The sequence below is a fragment of the Sus scrofa genome, chromosome 9 (genome assembly GCF_000003025.6).
Source record: "Sus scrofa isolate TJ Tabasco breed Duroc chromosome 9, Sscrofa11.1, whole genome shotgun sequence".
Lineage (NCBI taxonomy): Eukaryota > Metazoa > Chordata > Mammalia > Artiodactyla > Suidae > Sus > Sus scrofa.
The window spans coordinates 62,142,882-62,166,082 of record NC_010451.4 but is presented as its reverse complement, the minus strand read 5'-3'; the positions used below and the strand labels follow the sequence as shown (position 1 = coordinate 62,166,082).

The following is a 23,201-nucleotide window of genomic DNA, read 5'->3' as shown; positions in this document are numbered from 1 at the left end:
AGGCCATGCAGCCAGAGACTCTAGGACCCAGATAACCTACGACTGAACAGACACTAGCTCCAGAGCCCACTGGGCCTTGGCCTTGAAAACCAGTACCTAGTCTACCATAGCTCCACAGCATCCCATGTCAGTACCAGCCTACCTGCTAGCAGGCCAGAATCAGCATTGGGAACCCCAGTCCCACCTACCAGCACGCCAACACCAGTACTGGAATACCTTGGGCATTTCAGTAAGCCACCCCCATATCTGGCCACACCAGTGGGCTGGCACCTGCTCTGGGGCCCTCAGGGAAATGTAGCCACAGACCTTGGGACCTGGCACTGCCCACCAGTAGGCAGGAACTATATTTAGGACTCCCTGGGTCCCAGTTTTGTTAACCAGTAGGCCAAAACCAGCACTGAGACACCCTGTACACCTCAGCAAGCCATCCCAGGATCTAGCTCCACTCACCAATGGTCTGACACCAGCTTTAGATCCCATGGACACTAGTCAGCTGTGTCAGGTATCAGCCCCATCCAGCAGCAGGCTAACGCTAGATCTTAGAACCCTGACTCCACAACCACCCACCTCAGTTGTAGCTTGGCCCACCAGTCAGTTGACCAACACCAGCCCAGTGACCACCTGGGGCTTTGCAGCCAGCCACTTTTTTATCCAGCCCCAACCACCAGTGGCCGGCAGCGTCTGTGCAAAGCAAGGCCCCTGGCAAGCAACCTGACTGGTGGCCAGCCATACCAAAAAGAGTGTCCACAATAGTAAGCCTGTCACTATAGAAGGACCTATGGTGGCTGTATAGGGGATACCCTAGAGTCTGTTGCTCAGGTGACTGGGAAAGAGTGCACTGCTGGAATGCATAGGCCTTCTCTTGTTTGTTTTTGTTTTGTTTTTTTTTTTGACAGATCATAAAGTTTATTTCCCCCAAAACCCCTTCTCTGAAATGTTTTCAATTCCTAGGCTTGCTTTCATTTTTTTCCCCCCTCAGGATTTTAAAATTTATTTATTTATTTATTTTTAATTTATTTTATTTTATTTTTTTATTACTCAAATGAATTTATCACATCTGTAGTTACATAATGATCATCACAATCCAATTTCACAGGATTTCCATCCCATAACCCAAGCACATCCTCCCCCCACCCCCAAAACTATCTCCTCCGGAGACCATAAGTTTCTCAATGTCTGTGAGTCAGCATCTGTTCTGCAAAGAAGTTCAGTCTGTCCTTTTTTTCAGATTCCACATGTCAGTGAAAGCATTTGATGTTGGTGTCTCACCGTCTAACTGACTTCACTTAGCATGATAGTTTCTAGGTCCATCCATGTTGCTAAAAATGCTGGTATTTCATTCCTTTTAATGGCTGAGTAATATTCCATTGTGCATATGTACCACTTCTTTATTCACTCCTTTGTCAATGGACATTTAGGGTGTTTTCATGTCTTGGCTGTTGCAAATAGTGCTGCAATGAACTTTGGAGTACATGTGTCTTTGCGAGTCATGGTTTTCTCTGGATAGATGCCCAAGAGCGGGATTGCTGGATCAAATGGTAGTTCTATGTTTAGTTTTCTGAGATATCTCCATACTGCTTTCCACAGTGGTTACACCAATTTACAATCCCACCAACAGTGTACTAGGGTTCCTTTTTTCTCCACACCCTCTCCAGCAGTTCTTGTTTGTAGACTTTTTGAGGATGGCCATTCTGGCTGGTGTAAGGTGGTAGGTACCTCATAGCGGTTTTGATTTGCATTTCTCTAATAATGAGTGATGTTGAACATCTTTTCATGTGTTTTTTGGCCATCTGCATGTCTTCTTTGGAGAACTGTCTGTTTAGATCTTCTTCCCATTTTTTGGATGGGGTTTTTGTTTTTTTGGTATGGAGCCTTAAGAAGTGTTTATAAATTTTGGAGACGAATCCCTTGTCATTTGATTCACTTGCAGATATTTTCTTCCATTCTGTGGGTTGTCTTTTCATTTTGTTTAGGGTTTCCTTTGCTGTGCAGAAACTTTGAAGTTTGATTAGGTCCCATTTGTTTATGTTTGTTTTTATTGTCAATACTGTAAGAGGTGGATCGGAGAAGATGTTGCTGTCGTTTATGTCAGAGAGTGTTTGGTCTATGTTTTCCTGTAAGAGTTTTATAGTGTCTGGTCTTATATCTAGGTCTTTAATCCATTTGGAGTTCATTTTTGTGTATGGTGTTAGGGAGTGTTCTCATTTCATTCTTTTCCATGTGGCTGTCCAGTTTTCCCAGCACCATTTATTGAACAAGCTGTCCTTTCTCCATTTTATGTTCTTGCCTCCTTTGTCATAGATGAGTTGACTGTATGTGTGTGGGTTTAGTTCTGGGCTTTCTATCCTGTTCCACTGATCTCTATTTCTGTCTTTGTGCCAGTACCATATGGCTTTGATGACTGTTGCTTTGTAGTATAGTCTGAAGTCTGGGAGACTGATTCCTCCAGCTCCATTCTTCTTTTTCATCTGTGGTTTTGCAGATGTCTTTGGCTATTCTGGGTCTTTTGGGCTTCCAAACAAACTTTAAAATATCATGATGAAGTGGGGTTTATCCCAGGGACACAAGGATTCTTCTATATCTGCTAATCAATCAGTGTGATACACCACTTTAACAAACTGAAGACTAAAAACCATATGATCCTGACAATAGATGCAGGAAAAGCCTTTGACAAAATCCAACACCCATTTCTAGTAAAAAAAAAAAACCCTCAGAAAGTAGGCATAGAGGGAAGCTACCTCAACATAATAAAGGCCATATATGACAAACCCACAGCGAACATCATTCTCAATGGTGAAAAGCTGAAAGAATTCCAGCGGAAATCAGGAACAAGACAAGGATGTTTGCTCTCACCACTACTATTCAACATAGTTTTGGAAGTTATAGCCACAGCAATCAGAGAAGTGAAAGAAATAAAAGGAATACAAATTGGAAAGGAAGAAGTAAAACTATCATTATTTGTGGATGACATGATACTACACCTAGAGAATCCTAAAGCTGCTACCAGAAAACTGTTAGAGCTCATCCATGAATTTGGCAAAGTCGCAGGATACAAAATTAATATACAGAAATTGACTGCATTTCTCTATACTAACAATGAACGATCAGAAAGAGAAATTAGAGAAGCAAATTCTGTTTACCATTGCATGAAAAGGAATAAAATACTTAGGAGTAAACCTACCTAAAGACACAAAATACCTGTACTCTGAAAACTATAAGACGCTGATGAAAGAAACCAAAGATGACACAGATGGAAAGACATACTATGCTCTTGGATTGGAAGAGTCAATATTATCAAAATGACTATACTACCCAAGTCAATCTACAGATTCAGTGCAATCCCTAACATATTACCAAGGACATTTTTCACAGAACTGGAACAAAATATTTTAAAGTTTGTTTGGAAGCACCAACGATCCCCAATTTACTTTAATGAAAGAGAAAACTGATCAGTTACACCAAGGTACAGTAATAAAAACTATGTTGGCAGAATTTATTTATTGCTATCCTAATTCACCAATAAAAATGATAAGCAGTTATTGCACCATTTCTCCAATATCATAAATATTTTAAACATATTCTAATTCAGTAAACACATGGTTTAGAGTTATACTAAGAAAACTCTCAGGTAATCTTAATCCAAAATAAGGCTATCCAATCTTCAAAGAAAGTTTTATGGCCAATTAAAAGGCTATTAAATACACATTCCACATCACAATAAAACCCAAAAGTACACATAAGTTAATATATAAGCAATAAAGTACTGCTTATATGAAAACAAGTAAAGAAAAAAATTCTATACCAGCCAAAAATTATGGAATCAGTGACACTTTATAGGGAGTTCAGGTTTCACACTATTTCAGGGTCCCAGATATCAAGAAAATATTGTCAAGTATATGCCCCCAAAGTCATCCCCTCTATCCTCTTCACTAGCACTTTCCCAACAAATATACCCATGAAAACATTACTCTGACACTGATTTTAAATGCACTAAGTTTTTGGAGACAATAAGCCCCATGATAGCAGAAGATCTTTTAAAACAGAGAAAACTTTAGTGAATATCCCTTCACAATTCAGGTCATCAATTACTTTTGAGAGAAAATGCATTTAGTAAAAGCAGTATAAAACTATATTTTGTTAATCCTTAGTAAATAATTTATGGTCATTAAAATAGTAATCCTGTTTCGTATAATTCATTATAGATGAATTACCTTAGATCTTTCATTTCTATTTGATTTCTGTCCTACTGTGGAATTACTTTATCCTACACTATCTACACATCCTAAACACTTATAGCTTATGTTCTAAACATCTATATCTAAACATCTATATTTAAACTCCTAAACATCTGTAACTTCATGCTCTTTATCTACATCTATATATATAGATACTTAAATATATATCTAAATTTCTAAACATCTATAGCTTCATGCTCTACAATGAAACACAACCCCCATAATATTATTAAAACAAACCGAAATCCTTATAATTCCTGCTTATTTTACATTGTATTTTGGCAAAGGGAGCCACACATGTTATCACCCTTCTCCCCTTAGTCTCTTCAATTCTCTGGCTTCCTCTCCCCAACATTAGCTAAATCCAAGATACAGGATCAGCTGGCAACACTTCAGCAAAAACACAATATAGACCTTTTAATGTGTCAGCACAGATGCTTCATTGTACTAATCAATGTTACAGTTTCCTAAAAGATACCTAATGCTGCGCCTCATAAGACTATAAACACATTTTTACTACTTTTTCAGAGCTAAAAATGAGCTTCACAGATTATGGCTGAAAAAGATTTACTTTTTTTTTTTTTTTTTTGCTTCTTAGGGCTACATTTGCAGCATATGGAAATTTGCAGGCCAGGGGTTGAAATCAAGCTGCAGCTGCAGGCTTTCACCAGAGCCACAGCAGTGGGGGATCTGAGCCACATCCATGACCTACACCACAGCTCGCTGGCAACACCAGATCCTTAATGAACTGAGCAAGGACAAGGATCAAACCCATGTCCTCACAGATACTAGTCGGGTTTTTTACCACTGAGACACAGGGGGAACCCCAGTTTACATTTTTTAGACAACTAAAGTTATAAGATGATTTTGCAAACGAGATATTCTAAATAAAGCAGTAGGTTTAACACTAAAAGCCTCAAGTAGGGAGGGTATTGTTCACGACTACCTCTCTTGGTATATCCTTTTTTCCAGAGTTTTATAAGTGTCTTGAGAGTATTACGCTTCATTATCACAGTGAATACCAGAGCACCAAAATAAGGACTAGGCTGCATTTAATATCCCTACTTTGTAAATAATGAGATGATACAAAAGCAACTGGTTTCTAAGACAACAAAAGAAAAGCATGCCCAACACCCTGTCTAGAAAAAGGATTTTCCCATTACTGCAGAGGGCATAAACCACTCAGTAATGTCCACGTGTTTCCAGGAAGCCCTAGGGAAGAGGCAATGGAACAAATGCATGAGAGAAGAATAACTGGTCTTCTGCAATAAGCTTTCTCCTTTTCTTCAGGTTTCTTTTTTTACTACATGCCAACCACTAAACTCAAATTTCAATTTGAAGAGCCAGTAAATTATCAAACTATCTAGTGTTTATACTAATTTGATAGAGATGATCATTTTGAAAAGAGAAACATGCATCTCTGATCATACATACTTTCTGACCAATGACTTAAAAATCTTTTTTTAATTTTTCTTAAAGTATAGTTGATTTACAATGTTCCTTCAATTTCTGCTGTACAGCAATGTGACCCAGCTACCCATGCATGCCCATTTTTTTTTTTCATTTTTCCATCAGGTTCTTACCCATAGACATTTTGCCAAAGAAGACATAAGGATGACCAGCAGGCACGTGAAAAAATGCTCAGCATTACTAATTATTAGAGAAATGCAAATCAAAACTACAGTGAGGGGCCACCTCACACAAGTCAAAATGGCCATCATTAACAAGTCAACAAACAAATGCTGGAAAGGACGTGGAGAAAAGGGAACCCTTCTTCACTGATGGTGGGAATGTAAATTGATACAACTACTAATTTCATTCCCTTACATGTGGTTGTCCAGTTTTCCCAGCACCATTTATTGAAGAGACTATCTTTCCTCCACTGTGTGTTCTTTCCTCCTTTATCATAGATTAATTGACCACAGTTGCTTAAGTTTATTTCTGGGCTTCCTTTTTTTTTTTTTCTTTTTTGTCTTTTGTTTTTTTAGGGCTGCACCTGCAGCATATTGAGATTCCCAGGCTAGGTGTCAAATCAGAGCTGCAGCTACTGGCCTACACCACAGCCACAGCAATGCCAGATCTGAGCTGAGTCTGCAACCTACACCACAGCTCACAGCAATGCTGTATCTTTAACCCACTGAGCAAGACCAGGAATTGAGCCCGCATCCTCATGGATACTAGCTGGGTTCGTTAACCACTGAGCCATGACAGCAACTCCTATTTCTTGGCTTTCTATCCTGTTCCATTGATCTATATTTCTGTTTTTGTGCCAGTATCACACTGTTTTGTTGACTGTAGCTTTATAGTACAGTCTGAAGTCAGGGAGCCTCATTCCTCCAGTTCCATTCTTATCTTTTCAATATTGCTTTGGCTATTCAAGGTCTTTTGTGTTTCCATACAAATTTTAAAATATTTTGTTTTAATTCTGTAAAGCATGTCATTAGTAATTTAATAGATATTGCATTGAATCTGTAGATTGCCTTAGGTAGTACTGTCATTTTGACTTACTTATTCTTCTAATTCAAGAATATAGTATATCTTTCTGTTTGTGTCACCTTTGATTTTTTTTCATCAGCATCTCATAGCTTTCAGACTACAGGTCTTTTGTTTCCTTAGGTAGGATTATTCCTAGGCATTTTATTCTTTTTGATGTGATGGGAAATGGTATGGTTTCCCTAATTTCTCTTTCTGATCTTTTGTTGTTAGTATATACAAAAGCAATCAAATTCTGTGTATTGATTTCGTATCCTGCAACTTTACTAAATTCATTGAGGAGCTCTAACAGTTTTCTGGTGGTGTCTTTAGGATTTTCTAGGTATACTATCCTGTGATCTGCAAACAGTGATAGTTTCATTTCTTCTGTTCTAATTTGGATTTATTTTATTTCTTTTTATTCTCTGATTTCCACGGCTAGGACTTCCAAAACTATGTTGGATAATATTAGTGAACGTGGACGTCCTTGTTGTGGATGTCCTGATCTTAGTGGAAATGCTTTCAGTTTTTCACTGTTGAGAATGCTGTTAGCTATGGGCTTGTCATAAATAGCTTTTATTATATTGAGGTAGTTCCCCTCTACGCCCACTCTCTGGAGAGTTTTTATCAGGAATGGGTGTTGAATGTTGTCAAAAGCTTTTTCTGCATGTATTGAGATGATCACATGGTTTTTATTTTTCAGTTTGTTGTAGTGTATCACACTGATAGATTTGCAGATATTGAAGAATCCTTGCATCCCTGGGATAAATCCTTCCTGATCATGGTTTATGATATTTTTAATATATTCTCTATTGTTTTCTCTGTCTCTATGTTATTAATTTCTTTTTTTTTTATGTCTTTTAGCCTTTTCTAGTGCTGCACCTACAGCACATGGAGGTTCCCAGGCTAGGGGTCTAATGGGAGCTATAGCCACTGGCCTATGCCACAGACACAGCAACATGGGATCCAAGCCGCATCTGCAACCTACACCACAGCTCACAGCAACTCAGCTTAACCCACTGAGCAAGGCCAGGGATCGAACCCACAACCAAATCGTTCCTAGTTGGATTCGTTAACTGCTGAGCCATGACAGGAAGTCCTATGTTATTAATTTCTGCTCTAACCTTTATGATTTACTTCCTTCTACTTACTTTGGGCTTTGTCTGCTCTTTCTTCTCTAGTTGCTCAAGGTGTAAGTTTAGCTTGTTTATATGAGTTTTTTATTCTTTCCTGAGATAAGACTGTATTGTTATAAACTTCACTCTCAGGACTGCTTTGCTGTGTCCCAAAGGTTTGGGATTGTTGAATCCTCATTGTCATGTTTCTCTAAGTTTCTTTTAATTTCCTCTTTGATTTTTTTCAGTGATCCATTGGTTATTTAGTAGCATATTGTTTAGCTTCCAGGAGTTTGTGTTTTTGCTGTTTTTTTCCTTGTAGCTCATTTCTACTCTCACAGCATTATGGTCAGAGAAAATGCCTAAAATAATTAAATTTTTAAAAATTTGCCAAGGCTTGATCTGTAGCCCAAGATGTGATCTGTCCTAGAGAAGGTTCCATGTGCACTTGAGAAGAATATATATTCTGCTGCTTTGGGGCAAAAGTTCTATAGATATCACTTAAGTCTATATGGTCTAGTCTATTTGGTTATTTAATGCCCATGTTTCCTTGTTGATTTTCTGTCTGGATGATCTGGCAATTGAAGTAAGTGGGTTGTTGAAGTCCCCCACTATTATTATAACATCTTTTTTGATGATAGGTGAAATACTAACAACATGCAGGTGAGAATTTTGCACACTTATTTGCAAGTCACAGCTCTGATGTCTTTAGTATTTCTTATATATGTATCAGCTTGAACACCTCTTACTCCCTCTAACTCAGTGATTCTCAAAGTGGGAGGCATAAGGAAAGGATATGTGAGGGGCAGGGAATCATTTAGAAAATTGGAAGTAAAGAGTAGCTTTCTAATTTATTAAAAAGAGTCTGATACATCCCTCTTAGCGGGACATCATCTCACCTCACCCTTTCAAAAATCAGAAAGCACCAAAAAAAAATCAATCTTACTTATGGGAGAGTCCAGGAATACAAAACTATGAAACTGTAAATAGTTCTTGGGTAATGCTCACCCCCTCACTCCTTTACTCTCACCCCTTATCTTCTCCAATAATAATGTTTGCCTGGGTAGTATGACATCCCTGCAGGTGTACTGAGGTTTAGGTAAGTAAATCCTTTTCATTGTCCATCATTGCCCTGAACAAGCCACCTACATCTATATGCCTCCCCTCACAAAAGGTCTGTATTCTTATTATAATATTTTATGTTTAAAAAAACTACCTAGGAAGGAAACACAGTCAATGTGTAGCTAGAGTCCCAGTTTGATCATAAAGCCAGGTCTGCATCTGGAAGTTTAGAAAAATCTGGTAAACTCATGGGTTGAGATCACCTGGAATCTGTTTACATGAGGGACTAATGATGTCTCCAGGGAAAGTACTTATTCTAAAGGGAAAGAAAAGGAAACAAGTTTTCCCTAGTCTCCAAAATCTGATTCTGAGAGAGGAGATTTTAAGTTTTGTATGGTTTACTGTTCCCCACCACCACTCCCAGCACTCCATGGATTTCTGTCTGAATCATTAGGAAAAAAGAAGATTTGAAAAAAAATTTAAAGAAGTATTTCTCCCTAAAAAACTGAGGGATATTAAAGAAAAAAAGCATATATATATATATATACATATATATATATATATATACACATATATATATATATATTCTTGTTATGCAATCTAATTTGCATATAACAGAATGTAGCACTCATACACCAAGAACTTCAAATCATGAAAGAGTATGTCTCATTTAAGGTACCTTAGGGCTGTGGGATTAAGTGCAGTTTAAAACAGTACCCTTTACCCCCTTAACCTATTGGAAGCATATAAAAACAGCCCTCTGTCATAAATATTAGTATTTTCAACCTAGACACCACCCTAACAAGCAGGGCACAGAGACATCCACAGATGGCCTGCCTCACTGCTTTTGAGGCCAAAAAGTCCACTATGAGTACATGTAAGCCATATTCCAAACCAGGGCATTCCAAAAATAACAGAATTAATAATAATGATAGAAATAATAGAAAATAGGCTTTGAGAAAAGAAAAAGGGAGTTCCCGTCATGGCACAGTGGAAATGAATCTGACTAGGAACCATGAGGTTGCAGGTTCAATCCCTGGCCTTGCTCAGTGGGTTAAGGATCCAGCATTGCCATGAGCTGTGGTGTAGATCGCAGACATCGCTCGGATCTGGCATTGCTGTGGCTGAGGCATAGGCCAGCGGCTACAGCTCTGATTAGACCCCTAGCTAGGGAACCTCCACATGCCGCAAGTGCGGCCCTAAAAAGACAAAAGACAAAAAAAAAAGAAAAAGAGAGAGAGAGTGTGAGAGAGAAAATAAAAAGATTCCTTAATTATGGTTCAGAGTAAGAGCCAGAGAAATATGGATTACAGGAGGCTGATATTAAGAAAGTTTGCCTGGGATGTAAATATTTTTAACATAATATTTTCAAGCTCCAAGTAAATGCTATGCACGTAAATTCCAGTTAAACATCATTAGAAGTGATGAAACTAAATAACTTGAAGACAAGGTCTTGTTCTTAATCTGCCATAGTCTCCAAATCTCTCTTCTAGAAAATGAAACATTTACCATTTTTCTTTCCCCCCTCCCCCACATTCATTCTCTCTGAACTTTATAAATATACAGTTACTATACCGAGTACATTAGCAGTACACTGAAGAATTCCCAAGACCTCTTCAATGTCCTCTTTGTTGGAATGGTCTGCATAGGAGCATCTGTTAGAGATATTGTAGAAATTCTTTTCTGCATCCCTATAACTAAGAAGAGAAAAAAATTAGCATACGGAGAAATTTTTAAAAGCATCCGCAACTTCACACATATACACACAAACTAGCATATGTAGTTTTTGCTCTTGGCATAATCACATTTTAAAATATAATTTCTGTTATAATCTACCATTAGCATAAGCATAGGCAATGCAGATCTGGAACTAGAAGCAGTCATTAGTAAGAAAGCAATGTATGGAAATAAAATAAATGATGAGAACCAGAAAGCACATCAGTTTGTATAGCTAATGTTTGTTATTTCAGTGCTTCACAGCTGCTGGTAATTTGTTTCTATAAGGAATATGCTTAGAAAAAATAATAATTAACCATAATACTTTGGTGCCTTGTCAACAGTCAATAAATGTGCTGAAAGGAAACACAGTTAACTACTATCAGTCAAGAAGACAGCAGTATGGTGCATGGACAGCAAATAAACAAATAAAGTGTGTGGTATCTGACAGAATATGAATCATGGTCTTACCATTTTCTATCTGTGAGATGTTGGGCAAGTGACCTAATCTATGTTAGTCTCACTTTTCACCCTCATAAAATGGAGATACAACCTACAGTTCTTGTGAGGACTAAGGAACAAACTGCCTGTGTTGACTGCAACTCTTCCAGTTGCCTCTGAATTAAAGCTAAGGCACCAGAGCTGAAAACAATAGGGGTCAAATATGCCCATATTCCAAAAAAGTAGCCAAGAATAGACATCTCCTTTAAAAATTAAAAAGTGCCTAAATAAGGGAGTAGGTTCAAGATGATGGAGGAGTAACAATCTATAGATAGAACAATTCACACATAACATCTACTGAATGCTGGCAGAAGACCTTAAACCTCAACAAGGTCAAGAACCCCTCCACATAACTGAGTAGAACAAAAGGAAAATAAAAGGCAGAGAGAGAGAAAGGGGAAAAAAGGAATCAGGATGGACCACCATTCCTGAGAGGGAGCTGTGAAAGAGGAAAGAAAAGGATTTGCACCCTAGGAGGACACCTAACTGATGGGGAGATCAGCTGTGATGGAGAGCAGACCTCAAAGCCTCAGAGAAAAGTGCAGCAGCCATACTAAGGAGGGAAAGCAGAGAGGGAGCCACACAAACCATCAGTATCAGTACCACTGCCCCCAGACACCATAGCCTGAGATGCTCAGGCAGAGACTGGACACTGAGACTCAGGCTGCAGAGAGCTGCACAACCAGGAGCAGCCTGTGTGACCTCCTTGGGGTCCTTGCCATTGTCAAGGGCCTGGGAACCAGGAACTGGCTACTAGCTCTGTCCATTGCCTCCATCGCCCTGAAAACACAAGCAGGCCATATATGACTACACACTCTATCAAGGGGATAACAGCCTGCATACACTGAGAAAATAGACAGCAAGCACCTAAACCAAATGCAGCCCTCACACCAAAAAAAAAAAAAAAAAAGACAAAAAAAGAAAGGCAAGACCTCATAAAATACCCAAGGGCACTGATGCATATAAAAAGACCTCCAAGATTATATTAGTTGTTTTCCCTAAATTCACAGAATAAGAAAATATAAGAAAATGGGAGTTCCCGTTGTGGCGCAGTGGTTAGCGAATCCGACTAGGAACCATGAGGTTGCGGGTTCAATCCCTGCCCTTTCTCAGTGGGTTAAGGATCCCGTGTTGCTGTGAGCTGTAGTGTAGGTTGCAGACGCGGTTCAGATCCTGTGTTGCTGTGGCTCTGGCGTAGGCCGGTAGCTACAGCTCCGATTAGACCCCTATCCTGGGAACCTCCATATGCCATGGGAGTGGCCCAAGAAATGGCAAAAAGACAAAAAAAAAAAAAAAGAAAAGAAAATATAAGAAAATGAACTCACAGGAAATATTCCCAGTTAAAAGAATAGTAGAATTCCTCTGAAGAACCAAACAATGAAACAGACCTCTTCAGTCTATCAGACACTGAGTTCAAAAAGGAGATAATAAAAACACTGGAGGAATTAAAAGTGAATATGAAGGAATTCAGAGCATATATGAACAGTTATGCAGATTACTTTAGAAAGGAACTAGAAAATTTAAGGAGGAGCCACGAAAAACTAGAAAATTCATTTGCAGAGATGGATGCAAACTGAGTTAAAGGCACTGAAGAGCAGAGTGAATAATGCAGAGGAATGAACAAGTGGCTTGGAAGACAGAATAATGAAAATCACCCAATCAGGACAGCAGACAGAAAACCAAATGAAAAACATGAAAGCAATATAAGAGGTCTATGGGATACTATAAAGTGGGCTAATCTACACATAATATGGATTTCAGAAGGATAAGAAACAGAAAAGGGTATTGAAAATATATTTTGAAGAACCGATGGCTGAAAACTTTCCAAATCTAAAGGAAACAAATATTGAGATACAGAAAGCATGGAGGGCCCCAAACAAGTTAAAGCCAAACAGACCCACACCAAAAAATACTATAATAAATATAACAAAAAGTAAGGATGAGGAGAGGATTTTAAGGCAGCAAGAGAAAAACAAACAGGAACCCCCAAAAAGCTATCAGTTGAATTCTCTACAAAAACACTACAGGCCAGAAGAGAGTGGCAAGATATATTCAAAATTCTAAAAGGGAAAACGTTGCAGGCTAGAATACTTTACCCAACAAGATTATCATTTAAAATTTACAAAGAAGTAAAGAATTTCTCCAAGAAGCAAAAACTAAAAGAATACAGCAATACTAAACCCATTCTAAAAGAAATACTGAAAGATCTCCTCTAAATAGGAAAGAAATAGGAAGATATAAGATGAAATAAATCACAATTAGAAAGCAATCATTTAAATAGCCACTATATACAGCTAAAAGGGAGGGAAAAAAAAAAAACTATTGCAAAAGCAGTGATAAACACAAGGAACAGCAAAAGGATAAAGATGAAGATGTTAAAAAAGGATATCAAAATCATAAAATGTGAGGAAGGAAACTAAGAAGATCTGGACTCCTTTCTTTTTTTTTTTTAAGAATGTGTTTGAGCTGATACGACTATCAGGCTAAAGCAAGCAGAGATAGGAAGGGGTTAACGCACTTGAAAAACAGGGCAACCACAAATCAAAACCAAAACCAAACCAAACCATTCAAAAAACTGAAAAGAAGAGGACATGAACATAGAATTAAATGAAATCATCCAACCAAAAAATGAAAGGAACAAAGTAGAAACATAGAATCAACTGGAAAACAAGGTTTAAAATGGCAATATATATTTATCAATAATTACCTTAAATAATAACAGGCTGACTACTCCAATCAAAAGACATAGGGTGGAAGACTGAATAAAAAAAAATAAGAGCCTAAATTATGCTGCCTACAAGACACTCACCATAGGTAAAGGGCACATAAAAATTGAAAGTGAGGGGATAGAAAAAGATATTTCATGCTAATGGAAAAGATAGATAGGAAAGTGGGATTTGCAATACTCGTATCAGACAAAATAGACTTTAAAACAAAGGTCAGAAAGAAAGAAAAAGAAGGACACTAATGATTAAAAGCATTAAATCAAGAAGAGGATATTACACTTAATATATATGCCCCTAATACATGAGCACCCAAATATATAAAACAAATACGAACAGACATAAAATGAGAAGTTGATGGGACTAAAATAATAGTAGGAGATTTTTAACACCCCACTCACATCAATGGACAGAGCCTCTAGAAAGAAAATCAACAAGGCAAAGAGATCCAAAATTATACAATAGAAAAGTTAGACTTAATTGGTATTTTCAGGACATAACATCCAATAAAGACAGACTATACATTCTTTTCAGTGCACATGGTACATTCTCAAGGACTGACCACTTACTAGGGCACAAAACTAACCAACAAATTTAAAAGTAGAAATTATTTCAAGCATCTTCTCTGACAACAGTGGCATGAAACTAGAAATCAACCACAGGAAAAGAAATGAGAAAAAACTGACTACATGGAGATAAAACAACACGCTACTAAAAAAGCAATGGGTCAGTGAGTAAATTAAAAGGGAAATTAAAATATACCTCAACACAAATGATAATAAAAACACAACCATTCAAAATATATGGGGTGCCACAAGAGCAGTTCTTAGAGGGAAGTTCATAGGGATACAAGCCTTCCTCCAAAACAAGAAAAATCTCAAATCAACAACTTAACCTACCACCTAAAAGAATTAGAAAAAGAAGAACAAAGAAAACCTAAACTCAGCAGAAGGAAGGAAATCATAAAGATCAGAGAGGAAATCATTAAATAGAGATTCAAAAAACAATAGGAAAAAAAATAAAACTAAGAGCTGGTTCTTTGAAAGGGTAAACAAAATTGACAAACCTCTAGCCACACTCATCAAGTAAAAGAGAGAAAGAACTGAAATAAACAAAATAAGAAATGAAAAAGGAGAAATCTCAATGAATACTGCAGAAATACCCCCCCAAAAAAAGATATAAGAAAATACTGGAGTTCCCATCAGGGCTCAATGGTTAGTGAATCCAACTAGGAACTATGAGGTTGCAGGTTCGATCCCTGGCCTCACTCACTGGTTTAAGGATCCAGTGCTGCCGTGAGCCGTGGTGCAGGTCGCAGACGTGGCTCTGATCCTGCATTGCTGTGGCTGTGGTGTAGGCTGGCGGTACAGCTCCGCTTGGACCCCTAGCCTGGGAACCTCCATGTGCTGCAGGTACGGCCCTAGAATCAACAGAAAGACAAAAAAATAAAATAAAATAAAATAAAATTATAAATTAAATTAAATTAAAAAATAAAAAAGAAGAAAATACTATGAATAATTATTTGCCAACAAATTTGACAACCTAGAAGAAATGGACAATTTTCTAGAGACATACAGCCCACCAAAGCTGAATGAAGAAGAAATAATTTGAACAGACTGATCACTAGAAATGAAACTGAATGTGGAATAAAAACACTCCCTACAAATAAAAGTCCAAGACCAAATGGCTTCACAGGCGAATTCTAACAAACATGCAAAAAGGAACTTATACCCATCCTCCTTAAATTTTACCAAAAGGTTGAAGAAGAAGAAATGCTCCCAAAGACATCCTATGAAGCCACCATCACTCTCAGGCCAAAACCAGGCAAAGATACTACCAAAAAAGAAAATTATAGACCAATATCTTTGATGAATATAGACACAAAAATTCTCAACAGAATTTAAGCCAAACGAATCCGGCAACACATAAAAAAGATCATACACCACGAACAAGTGAAATTCATCCCAGTTTCACAAGGATGGTTCAACATAATGAAATTAATCAACATCATACACCACATTAACAAAAGTCAAAAACCACACGATCATCTCAATAGATACAGAAAAAACATTAGACAAAATCCAACATCCATTCATAACAAAAACTCTCCCCAAAGTGGGAATAGAGGGAACATATCTGAACATAATAAAAGACATTTATGGAGTTCCTGTCGTGGCACAGTGGTTAACGGATCCGACTAGGAACCATGAGGTTGCAGGTTCGATCCCTGCCCTTGTTCAGTGGGTTAATGATCCGGGAGTTGCCGTGAGCTGTGGTGTAGGTCACAGATGCGGCTTGGATCCTGCGTTGCTGTGGCTCTGGCGTAGGCCGGAGGCTACAGCTCCGATTCGACCCCTAGCCTGGGAACTTCCATATGCCGCAGGAGCGGCCCAAGAAATAGCAAAAAGACAAAAAAAAAAAAAAAAAAGACATTTATGACAAACCCACAGTCAATGTAATGCTTAACGGAAAAAAGCTGAAAGCCTTCTTGCTAATATCTGGAACAAGACAAGGATGCCCACTCTCAGTAATTTTATTCAATACAGCATTGAAAATTCTATGTACAGCAATCAAACAAACAAAAGAAATAAAAGTTATCCAAATTGGAAGAAAAGTGGTAAAATTGTCACTCTATGCAGATGATGATACAGAAAACCCTAAGGATTCCACACAAAACTACTCAAATTGATCAACAAATTCAGCGAAGTAGCAGAATATATAAGATTAACTTTCAGAAATCAGTTTAATTTCTGTATGCTAACAATGAGATACTAGAAAAGAAATATAAAAATACAATATCTTTAAATAATACCCAGAAAAATTAAATATCTAGGAATAAACCTGACCAAGGAGGTGAAAGTCTCATATGCTGGGAACTATAAAACATTTATCAAGGAAATTAAAGAGGATTCAAAGAAAGGAAAAGATTTTCCATGCTCCTAGACTGGAAGAATTAATATCATTAAAATAGCCATACTACCCAAAGCAGTCTACATATTCAGTGCAACCCCTACCAAATTACTCATGACATTCTTCACAGAAGTAGGAAAAACAATGCAGAGATTTATATGGAGCCATAAAAGACCCACAATTGCCAAAGCAATCCTAAGGAAAAAATTTTTAAAAAATTAAAAAATAAAAAAACAATCATGAGGCATAACTCTCCCAGACTTCAGACAATATCGCAAAGCTACAGTAATCAAGATGGGGTGGTACTGGTGCAAAAACAGAATAAGGAACGCAGAAATACACCCAGATACCTATGGTCAACTAATCTTCAACAATGGAGAGAAGAATATAAAATGGGGGGAAGACAGTCTCTTCAGAAAGTGGTGCTGGGAAAACTGGACAGCTCCATGTAAATCAATGAAACTAGAACACACCCTCACATCATGCACAAAAATAAACTCAAAGTGGCTTAAAGACTTAAGCATAAGACAAGTAACTATAAAACTCCTAGAATAGAACATAAACAAAACATTCTCTGATATTAACCATACAAATGTTTTCTGAGGTCAGTCTCCCATGGCAATAGAAACAAAAGAAAAATAGACAAATGAGACGTAATCAAACTGACAAGCTTTTGCACAGAAAAGGAAGCCATTAAAAAAAAAAAAAAAAGATAAGCCTACATAATGGAAGAAAATAGTTGCAAATGACACAACAAACAAGGGCTTAATCTCTAAAATATACAAACAATGCATGCAACTCAAGAGCAAAAAATCAGACAACCCAATTTAAAAATGGGCAGAAGACTTAGACATTTCTCTGAAGAAGACATACAGGTAGCCAAAAAGCACATGAAAAAAATGCTCAATATCACTAATTATTAGAGAAATGCAAATAAAACTACAATGAGGTACCAAATCACACTGGTCAGAATGGCTATCTTTTTTTTTTTTTTTTTTTTTTTTTTTTTGTCTTTTTTGCCATTTCTTGGGCCGCTCCCGCGGGCATATGGACGTTCCCAGGCTAGGGGTTGAATCGGAGCTGTAGCCACCGGCCTACACCAGAGCCACAGCAACGCGGGATCCAAGCCACGTCTGTGACCTCCACCACAGCTCACGGCAATGCCGGATCGTTAACCCACTGAGCAAGGGCAGGGACCGATCCCGCAATCTCATGGTTCCTAGTCGGATTCGTTAACCACTGCGCCACAACAGGAACTCCGAGAATGGCTATCATTAATAAAACTACAAATAACAGGTGCTGGAAAGGGTGTGGAGAAAAGGGAACCCTCCTACATTATTGGTGGGAATGTAAATTGGCACAACGACTATGAAAAATAGTATGGAGGTACCTCAGAAAACTAAATATAGAACTACCATATATATACCATATATAGAGAATTACCATCAATCTCACTCCTGGACATATATGGATAATACATTCATTCCAAAATATACATGAACCCTTGTGCTCATTTGCAGCACTATGCACAATAGCCAAGACATGGAAACAACCTAAATGTCCAATGACAACTTGTGTCCAATATTAATCCAATGAACAGATTAAGAAGATGTGATACATATACACAATGTAATACTACTCAGCCATGAAAAAGAACAAAATAATGCAATTTACTGCAACATGGATGGAACTAGAGATATTCATACTAAGTGAAGTCAGAAAGAGAAAGACAAATGATATCATGTGATATCACTTCTATCTGGAATCTAATATATGGCATAAATGAACATACCTCCACAAAAGAAATAAACTCATGGACTTGGAGAATAGACTTCTGGTTGACCAGGGGTAGGGGGAGGGAGTGAGATGGACTGGGAGTTTAGCATTAGTACATGCAAACTATTGCATCTGGAGTGGTTAAGAAATGAGGTCCTGCTGCACAGCACAGGGAACTGATTTCGATCACTTTTGATAGAACATGATGTAGGATAATGTGAGAAAAAGAATGTGTATACATATATATAACTGGCTCACTTTACTGTATAGCAGAAATTGACAGAACATTGTATAGCAACTATAATAAATTTAATACAAAATATTTGTTTAAAGTGTCACTGCCACTGTCACCTCACCACCAGCATACAGAAGAAAAGGAATGGAAAATTTTTGAAAGAAAATAATTAGAAGAGTGAGTTACTGTCCTAGGAAAAGAGTACTGTGGTTCACACACACACACACACATACACAAACCACCCCCCCACACATACATATGTTAAAATAGTAAAGGGGAATGTTTCCTGCAGGAGCACACTTGGTGAAAGAGGAGTCCACTCTGATAGAGATTTGGGTTGGGTATCTCACTCCTCAGTGAATATCTGCCGAGGTAGTTCAATTACTGATTACCCCTCTGTATCTGACTGAGTGGAGTGAAATCCACAGGCCAGGAGTGGGAGCACCTGAAGCAGTAAAGCCCGTAGTACACCTTAACTGAAGGCATCACAGCCAAGAGAGGATTATTACAACAACTATTGAAGTAAGTAAAGTTTCTACTATTTTCTTTCTTTTTTTCTTTTTCTTTTCTTTTTGTTGTTGTTGTTGTTTTTTTTTTTTAGGACTGTACTCGCGGCATGTGGAGGTTCCCAGGCTAGGGATCAAATCGGAGCTATAGCTGCCAGCCTACGCCAGAGCAACAGCAATGCCAGATCCGAGCCGTGTCTGCGACCTCCACAGCCCGCAGCAACACTGGATTCTTAACCCACTGAGTGAGGCCAGGGATCGAACCCACAACCTCATGGCTCCTAGTCGGATTTGTTTCCACTGAGCCATGATAGAAAATCCTTTTTTTTTCCTTCATTTTTTAAAGTTTTATTAATATATAGTTGATTTACAGTGCTGTGATAATTTTTGCTGTACAAAAAAGTTATTCAGTTATACATATACACACATATGTACTTTTTCTGATTATTTTCCCATATAGATTATCACAGAACATGATTTTCCATTTCATTTCTGCCTGATACAACACATCAGAAGAGAAAGGATTGGCCTAGAGCAGAGATGAAAATAACATAGGATGTGCCCTCTGCACTGCATTCCAAGTCCCTTAAGACAAGGCCTGACCCAGGCAGAAAGGGATATAAGAATGAAATTGGATATGAAATCGAAGATTTTAATTAGCCTGGAGTGGACTTTATATTCCCTAAATGTACTTAGAAAACAGAGTAATCTGCCCAACCTAGAATGTTTGAAGTGACTGGAAAGAAAACATAAAAGTGTCTCATATTTGTACACTGCTCTAAGATTAGACTCTAAAAAACCAGTTGAGCACAATGCTCACTACAGTTTCTATCATGCGGGAATCACTCAATCAATAAAAGGCGGAATGGAGGACACAGTCACTAAACACAAACAAATGCAGGCTTATTTTTAAAATCAACCTCCACCATTTTAATCAGAGTGACCTTAAAATAGTTTTTCTCACAGTCTCAATTTCCTCATCTGTTAAATGAGCCTCAATACAATGATCCTATAAAATCGATTGTTAGTATTAAGTAAAATAACAATGTGCCCAGTGTATTACCTCAGAAACAGCAATCAATAGACATACGATTTCTTCTATTGCTTTTGTTTAGTGAGATATTCTATGTAAACATGTCAAAAAGAAGCTAGATCACTTTCTAGATAAAATAATTTACAGTTAGAAAATCTGACCATGATACCGTAAGTATTGAAGTAAGCACTAAAGTTTGATTCCCAGAATAATCAGGGTTAACTCACTCCTTATTTCACTTGTAATGGTCTACTGAAATTATCCTAGCTTAATTTCTGTTCAATTGTCAAAAGAAAAGGAGAACAGAAAGTTGGTTATATAAAACAAAAATAGGGCCTACAATGATAAATGAACTAATAATTTAACTGTAGATGACTATAGGAAATGGTGTCCCAGACCACTATTACGTTGGCAGCAGTCCAACCTGTGATATTAGCACAATGATGCTTATTCTGGCAAAAAAGTATAAACAGAATGGCATGATTCTGAATAAATATTTATTTGTACTCATGTTTAAAATACATAATGAAAATTTCATCTCAGAAGGATTATCATGTATTTTTCCCAACATAGTTTTAAAGAAATCTCTATTTTGTCTTCAGTGCCATAGTAATTCATTTTTGTGAGTTATAGACCAGTAGGAGTCATACAGTATAAACATGAATGGGAGCAGATGGATTAGGCACTTTAGAGGAAGAAATAGATTTAAAAAATCCAAATTCTCTGTAAGAAGAAAGCAGTAGCTGGAACATGAGGTGGGACATTTATTCCTGCTGCTAAACAACTGATTCCAAACTTTTAAAGGCTCAAGGAGGATAAGTAAAGGCTACAGCAAGAAGACAAAGGGAAAGAATCAGTAAAAACCGAGATGGGAGAGAGTCAGATACAATGGTAGTAATAACAATTTAACAAACATATTGGTTACCTATGTGTGACATGCACTGTACTACTTTATATGATTATAGACTTACCACATTATCATTAATATGCCATTTAAACTTCACCCCTACCTTGCTATTATTCCCATTTTTTTTAAATGAGAAAGCTGAGACTCGGAGGTTAATTGTCCACCCATGATCATCCAAAGGCATGATCTACTTTAAATCTAGTAAATCTGGTATGTCTACTTTCGAAGCACATTTTTTTAGTCCCTTGTTCTATTCTAAAGAATAAAGATGCACAGAGAGAAGGGCACAAGATAATAGCAAGAATGTATCAGAAAAAAATTATCATCATAAACCAGATTTTCCTCAATCCTGAGTTCCTTTTAATTCCTAAGGTAAACATTGCCTGTCTTCTACTTATCCCTTTTGCTTCTCACCATTCTCCCTAGCCTCATACTGCCTCAAAAGCTAGTCCACTCCCTAGAAGCTTGAGTTAAAGAGAGACTAACATAAACATGTATATTCAATACCCCATTTTCTCATTTTAGGTTGACGGAAGATGCCTGTGTTACATAAATAAGAAACTATCCAAGTAAGCATTCTAAGCAATCATAGAATTTATATAGCAATCAAAATTTACCATAAAGTCAATCTGATACACAATAGCAGAACATTAAGTGTAAAAGGAAAACTATGCAAATAAATCAGTATACTTTATGCCATAAAGAGAAGGATTCTCGATGCTAAAACTATGGCTTTTAGAACTATAATGGACCCTAGACATTATCATATCAACCTCTCATTTTACACCCCCCTCAAGCATAATTTACTCTTTTATCCACTATACACATACCTCTGTGTGCATACCTCTAGGGTACAACTTATTCATTTATCCTCACTCTGCCCTTCCCCAAAAAATTGTCATTTCTTCCCATGTACAAAGCATTTACAAAGGCAGAGTAATACAGAAGTAAACAAATAGCCAAATAAGAAAATAAATGACAACATAAGCATTATGAAAAGACTGCTAGTGATAAGATAAACCAGTATAACAGAAAATGATTCACATTGGGACTGAAGTGGAGGACTGAGGACTACTTCAGGTTGGGTGCCATCTTCCTGAAGATATAACATTTAAACAAAAAGACTTAACTGTATAAAAGAAGAATAAATGCAAATATCTGGGGACAGAGAATTCCAGGAATATGGAGTAGTACATGCAAAAGTCTTGAGGATAAGGAAGCATCGTATAGTTGAGAAACCAACAGAAGACTGGAGTGGCTGGAGGGAGTGAAATGGGAGAAGTAGACTAGGATGAAATCAAAGAGGTAAGCAGAGGCCAGTTCACAGGAAGAGCTCAGGTTTTATTCTACCACATTAAGTTATTATATGGTTTAAAACAAGGGTGATCTCTGGGCCAAGCCAGTAGTATTAGCATTATCTGGGAACTCATTAGAAATGCCAATTCTTGAGGCCCTCCCTACATACATGATCAGAAACTCAGGTTGGGGCCCAGCAATCTGTTTTAACAAGCCCGCCAGGTGAGTCTGATGCACATTAACATTTGAGAACCACTGGTTTTATTTTTGTAATCACTCTGTTCTGGAGAAAACATAATGCCAAGGGACAGGAAAAGAAGAAGAAAACTAGATTGGAATCTCTAGCTGACATCCCAGATCAGAATCTCTAAGTAACAGTGGAGATGAAGAGATGAAGATTTATCACATTGCATAAATAAATTATTTAAGCCCTAATTTCTCCAACTTCCCTCAATAAGCTCTATGAATAAATAAATGAACAAGTGAATGAGTGAGTTAAATAATACAATAAGTGTTTAAACGTTCAGTTTCTGAAGTACAGACAGGCTATCTCACTTCCTAACAAGAGGCTCCATCAGCTACTCCTTCCCATCCTCCATCTGTCTGATCTTTTGAACAGCTGCTCCCTGCATTGAGGTCTAAGTCTTAGAGACTAAAAAAGCCTCAGGGAGTTTCTACAGGCTACTGGTACAAAAGTTCAACAAGGAGCAGGAC

The 23,201-nt window shown here is 37.5% G+C and overlaps 1 protein-coding gene across 1 annotated transcript in view; it reads right to left on the bottom strand.

Moving 5' to 3' along the window:
• The window catches only part of GUCY1A2 (guanylate cyclase 1 soluble subunit alpha 2), a 409,223-nt gene that overhangs the window by 344,721 nt on the left and 41,301 nt on the right, over positions 1 to 23,201 (bottom strand). Inside the window, exon 3 of the mRNA XM_003130093.6 lies at positions 10,460 to 10,581. Within this exon, the coding sequence (XP_003130141.3) occupies positions 10,460 to 10,581 (122 nt within the window). The remainder of the gene's footprint in view (positions 1 to 10,459; positions 10,582 to 23,201) is intronic.